At 39.4% G+C, this 6,199-nt stretch overlaps 2 protein-coding genes across 2 annotated transcripts in view; one reads left to right on the forward strand and one right to left on the reverse strand.

Annotated features, from left to right (window-relative positions):
• usp11 (ubiquitin specific peptidase 11) overlaps positions 1 to 3,419 on the reverse strand; it is a gene marked incomplete in the record, with an annotated part of 17,554 nt that extends 14,135 nt beyond the window's left edge. The window contains 1 exon segment of the mRNA XM_014029382.1: positions 3,122 to 3,419. Within this exon segment, the coding sequence (XP_013884836.1) occupies positions 3,122 to 3,231 (110 nt within the window).
• Positions 3,420 to 4,797: 1,378 nt separating this feature from the next.
• Positions 4,798 to 6,199, forward strand: part of rfc2 (replication factor C (activator 1) 2) — a 5,781-nt gene continuing 4,379 nt past the window's right edge. The window contains exon 1 of the mRNA XM_014029384.1: positions 4,798 to 5,032. Within this exon, the coding sequence (XP_013884838.1) occupies positions 4,831 to 5,032 (202 nt within the window). The 5' untranslated portion in view covers positions 4,798 to 4,830. The remainder of the gene's footprint in view (positions 5,033 to 6,199) is intronic.

The following is a 6,199-nucleotide window of genomic DNA, read 5'->3' on the forward strand; positions in this document are numbered from 1 at the left end:
GTACACATACTCTGTTGTACACATACTCTGTTGTACACATACTCTGTTGTACACATACTCTGTTGTACACACACTTTAAAAGCTAAAATATGTTTTTTTAACCGGTCAAACAAGGTGATTCGTCACTGGTTTTGGATTTTACACGTGTAGCTCCAGTGTTCTTCAGACAGTCTGAGAATCTTCGGCTGTTTTTCGTCTCATTATTCTTTTATTTCTGTCTGACAGAGCCCCACTTTGCTTCTTTTTAGCATCTTTATTTAAAAGTAAAAGCTGTCTGCCCTCCAGACAAACTTCAGCTGGTTCCAGAGGGTCAGCGTGTGGATTCCAACATTTGATCCAACATCAAAGACACCAAATCAAAAAACAGGACCAGGATCCGTGATCTGGCAGCCGAAGTGTTGAACATGTGTGAAGAACGACGTGCTGAATTCTCCTGAGCTGCTTTATGATTTATTAATGCAGAACAGAAAGTAAAACCTGCAGAGTCACAGAGCTGCAGCTGAATGTTTCAGAACAGAAACTAAATCTGGGTTTCAATCTGAAAATCTAACATTTGTTTTAATTTAACATCAGCTGAGGTCAAAGGTCACAACCTGGAGTTATTGTTATTAAAGTCGAGAAAAATCCTGATTAATCATCAATAAATTCATTTAAAAGTTTAACAAAAGACACATTTATTAAAACTAAAATAACCTAAAGTGTCAGTGACATCAAACGTTTGTAATAAACAAGAATGCATGTTTGGAAAAATAACATTAAAAACATAAAATAATTACACCACTGAGATATTCATGTATATTCAGTAACAGGAAGTGATGTCAGAGGGCAATGTCTGAATGTCAACAGAGCATAACTCAGACTGAAGAGTCCAAGTACTCCTGGCTGTAGAACGCAGAAAGGGGCGGGGCCGGGTCAGTGTCAGACCATATATGGAAACAGAACCATTGCACTCCAGAAATGAAGGGGGCGCTGTTTCCTCTGCTAACATCAGATTATTTATTTAGGTTTTTTTATTAATCTTTATTGATTTTTTTCTTTGTGAATAAATCCACCTGCTCACCTGTTAACAGGTGTTACTTCTGTTTTATTCAGCCTCCACATGACACCACCACTTCTCTCATTAACGACTACAGTAACTGTGGCACTGCCAGTTTCACTGACTCTGGATTTCAAAATAAGAGTCTGTTTCATTACAGTCTGAACAAAACATTACAGTACTGGTCTGTTAAAATCTATGAAGCAATAAATGTTCAATTAAACTATCACAGCTTATTGCTCATTTTCAATACAATATTATCTGAACATTGTTTAAAAAATGAWTTTTTTCTTTTTTTCTTTTCAAATAAAATCTTAGAAAAATCATGAACAGAAGTCTATGAATCTGGAAAGTAAATATGACATTAATTTAATTTTCATTTCATTCTCAAAAATATAAAAGCGGTCTGTTTTATTTTTTAAGCCAACTGTTTACCTCTGTATGCCCTTTAATGTGGAACAAATAACTTTTTAATAACAAGTGTCTGCCTGTAAATAAATAAACACTAGCTAAATACCTTTGCATTTCTTTAGCTAAGTGCAGACTGTATTTAATAAAAACATAATTACTGCAGCTAATTAAAAACAAAATTCTCTAGCTTCTCGTTAAATGGTCTGATGAAACTTGTCCTTTATAACCAGCTAACCAGGCAGTGCAATAAATAAACGTTAGCTAACTGGTTTTACATTTCTTTACCAGCTGTCAGCTAACATGTAACTAATGATTCAATCTGTTTTCTGGAGTTTTTAACACATRAAGTCTTTCTCCAACAGCTCCACGTCGAAGAGAAACTTGAAGTCACTACTTTATGACATTTCTAATGTTTATAGATACAGCGCCCCCTTTAGTTCTGGAGTGCAATGGTGCCATTACCAAATATGGTACGGGTCTGTCAGTGACACGACCCCGCCCCTTTCTGTGTTCTGTAGCCTCGTCCCACTCAAACAATCTGATGTTTCTATAGATTATTTTGATCAGAGATGAAGCAGTCACAGACCAGAGGGTTGTGTTGTGTTGTGTTGTGTTTCACACAGTTATCATGCACCCCTAGTAAGTAGTGACACAGGTAAACACAGTGACACAGGTAAGAGCAGTGACACAGGTAAGAGCAGTGACACAGGTAAGAGCAGTGACACAGGTAAGACAGGTGACACAGGTAAACACAGTGACACAGGTAAACAAAGTGACACAGGTAAACAAAGTGACACAGGTAAACACAGTGACACAGGTAAACACAGTGACACAGGTAAACAAAGTGACACAGGTAAACACAGTGACACAGGTAAACACAGTGACACAGGTAAGAGCAGTGACACAGGTAAACAAAGTGACACAGGTAAACACAGTGACACAGGTAAACACAGGTAAACACAGTGACACAGGTAAACACAGGTAAACACAGTGACACAGGTAAACACAGGTAAACACAGTGACACAGGTAAGAGCAGTGACACAGGTAAGACAGGTGACACAGGTAAGAGCAGTGACACAGGTAAACACAGTGACACAGGTAAACACAGGTAAACACAGTGACACAGGTAAACACAGTGACACAGGTAAACACAGTGACACAGCCTCCAGCTGTCCAAAATAAATTAAGGATGTGAAACATCAACAAAAGTCAAACTTGTCAAACTCTCTCTCTTCCTCGTCACATAATTTATTTAATTTTAACAGAAACTCAMAGACTTGAGGAGTAACTTTAACTCCAGCTCTATAACTCCTTCACTATCAGGAAACCGAAACTGAAAATATTTGTTAAAACTTTCAGTTTTTTGTTAAAGATTCAGTCCAGTAGAACTGGTAGAATCATGAACCCAGAATGAGTCAGTGGTTCTGAAAACAGCCCAGAGAAATGAATCAAACTCGGACCCGCAGCTGGCTCTTAGCATTAGCAGCTAACGCGGCTAACGGAGCTAACTGAAAACACCGAGCCATGAAAGAGTCCAAACAAACCCGGAACCCGAACCTGAACAGCTCCACGCTGCAGCAGAACCCACCGGTCACCGGTCAGCTAACAGCGGCCGTGTGCTGCCACCGTTCAAGCCTGTCAGAGCGACTGTGTCGGCGGGGAGAAACACTCACCAACTGTCCCCCGTTTGGAGCTCACTCTCCCGCAGCAGAGACTCGATCTCTCGCCGCTGGGTCTCCAGCCCCGGAGGCTCCGCGACGGAACAGCGGCTGTTGGCCGTCATGTCGCCGGATCAATCACTCATAAATGTCGAATGAGTGGTGGAATTCAAACAGAGCCAGGAAACGAAAGGCAGAAGTGAGCCGCCGCATTGATTAGCCGAGAAACGGGAGCAGAGAGCTGTGTTTGCGGAAGAAGGAACTGTTCGGATCCGGAGGGTGACGGCTTCCAGAGCGGCTCCTCTGCCGTTCACCTGAACGGCCACAGGGGGCGCACCTCCTGCTAAATACATCGGGCTGCCGTTCAACTGAACGGCCACAGGGGGCGCACCTCTTGATTATATGTCTGCAGCATTGATATGTGTAGTTATTGAGTTAAATTCCACTTTCTGGAGCAGCAGGTTCTGTTTAAATCTCCTCACTACAACAATCAAATCCAACATAAAATAGATGATACTGAAATACACAATACTGTGTTGTTTAAAAGTGTTTAATACAAAGATTTTACAGATATACTGATATGTGATTTTAAAATGCAGGTACACACTCAGTGTAAACAAAACACTTTTATCTGCATACTCAATAAATCTGACCCTTCATTCATGTCAGTCAGGTTGGCCAATGAATGAATGAATGGTTTTATTTGTTCGGGACAGCGTGCAATAAAAACATGATTTGATGTATTAAACCAGATTTAACCTGAGGCTAATTTACACCTGTAGTCCCAGAAAAACAACAACCAACGTTCAAGAACCTCAAATAAAGAAAACTGATTGGTCAGGGCAGACTGAGGAGACACGCTGTCCAAAATATTATTTAGCTGTTTACTATCTTTAAGAGTGACATAGGATTAACATTTACCTGAAAAAAAAAAATATATATATATGTATGTATAATGTTTTTTATTTATATGTGCTGATGTTAGAAAACTTAATAAGTATTTATCAGTTTTGTTCATTTTACTTTAGTGCTACATTTAGCTATAAGGTTGGCTTGTTAGTTAGTTTTTGCTACTTTTTAATTTGAGACAGCCTTGGTGAAAATAGTAAAACTCATTCTTGTGACAAAAATTGGTCACACAGACAATAAACTAAAATAAAATATAAAAACATACAATAAAATAAAAATAATTACTACAGTCAAAGGTCATCTGCTGACAAAGTCTGTGCCAGAAACTAAACTACACCCATTCTGTTCTTTACAAAATAAACCAAAACAGCAAAATTTTACAAAATATTAGATATCCATTTTTCTTAAAACATAACCTATAAACCTTAATTACAATAAATTAATTAATTAAGTACAATGTTGCAAAAAACAAAGAAATTCACAAATGCTGATATAAGACAATTATCACTAATGAGGTAATAAATAAAATGTAAATATATTTAAACACATTTATCTATAAATTTAACATAGTTTTTTTGTCTTTGTCTTATTATTTGGCAGTTTTAAGTTATTAAGTGGTTCTACAGCACTTTTTTAAAATTATTTACAGCTTAAAATGTTTATTATGATGATGTTAATAAAGTTTTTAAGCACGGCAGATGTCAAATATCGCGATAGTTCACTGACCAATCACAGCGCGCACACTGGGGCGCTCAGCCAATCAGGTTCCAGTCACCAGGGAGGGAAAGGCGCTCGGTTCGCGGGCAGACATCATCATGGACGCGGACATGGCGGAGGCACCGAGCGGGCAGAAGCCGGCGGAGGCCGGGGACCCGTCGTCCCGGAGCTCCTACGAGCTGCCCTGGGTGGAGAAGTACCGGCCGCTGAAGCTCAGCGACATCGTGGGGAACGAGGAGACCGTGAGCCGCCTGGAGGTGTTCGCCCGGGAGGGAAACGTCCCCAACATCATCATCTCAGGTCGGTACCGGCCGAACCGAACCACGGATAACAGAGTCTGTGGTGAAGTTACACTTTAAATATTATCCTGAAGAAGTTTAATAAGCTGCCATGTTTTAATGTTTTTGTCTTTAATAAAACAAACACAGAAACAGTTGAACACAAACACAAACTTCCTGTTTGTTGATTAGATTTAAAGATATTTTCTGATTAAACCAGTTTCAGTTCACTTTAACTCAGTAAGTTTTGACCTGAACTTGGTGAGGTTTTGAGCCGCTGAACTCATAAGAAAAGTAACTTTTGGCCTTTTTAAAAGCTGCTAAATAACATCGTCCAGTTTGTGTATTTGTTTAACCAATGTGTGTGTTATTTAATACAGGAGAAAACAGTGTAAAATCACTGTTGGGGGGTCTGGGGGTCCTCCAGAACATTTTGAATGCAGCAGAGGTCATTTCCTGCATTCTGCTGTATTTTAACAGGTTAAACAGACTTTTACACAAGTAAACACTTAGTGTGAGGATTATAGGTCAACTGGAAGGAGCTGTCAACAGTTTGGGTCTGGGGACCCCTTAAAGAGTGAATAATTATGTTTTTTTTTTTTAAAAACTAATTGACTTTAATTAATTCTTAAAAACATTAAAGACCATTAAAAATCAAAACAAATCAATTATTGAATGAAAACGTGTAAAAAAAACCCGTATATCTGCCCCTAATAAAACACAACTTACAAACACTAACGTTATAACTGCTGACCTGCAGCCCTGCTTTAAACAACAGGTTATCTTTATTAAACAGATAACCTGTTGTTTAAAGCAGGTTATCTGTTTAAACACGGCTCTGACTCTGATCCAGATGTTTCACCTCTGCAGCGTGTCCTCCTGACAACAGTTTATTAAAACTGTGATGAAAACATTCATACAGCAGGTGTAGAGGTTTGGTCTGAGCTGGGGTCTCACCTGCTGCAGCTTTTTACAACACCACGCAGTGAGGACGGGTGATGGACAGGAGCGATCAGCTCTGATGCAGCGTGCACGTGTGTAGGACTCACAACACAGGAATAAAAACACAAAAACAGGTGGAGATGGAGCTTTTTAGACAAAGTGAGCGTTTCATCTGAACGGGTCTGCAGAGAGGAAAACACTGAGCTGTGTGTGTGTGTGTGTGTGTGTGTGTGTGTGTGTGTGTGTG

The sequence above is a fragment of the Austrofundulus limnaeus genome, unplaced genomic scaffold, assembly GCF_001266775.1.
Source record: "Austrofundulus limnaeus strain Quisiro unplaced genomic scaffold, Austrofundulus_limnaeus-1.0 Scaffold892, whole genome shotgun sequence".
In the NCBI taxonomy this organism is placed as follows: Eukaryota; Metazoa; Chordata; class Actinopteri; order Cyprinodontiformes; family Rivulidae; genus Austrofundulus; species Austrofundulus limnaeus.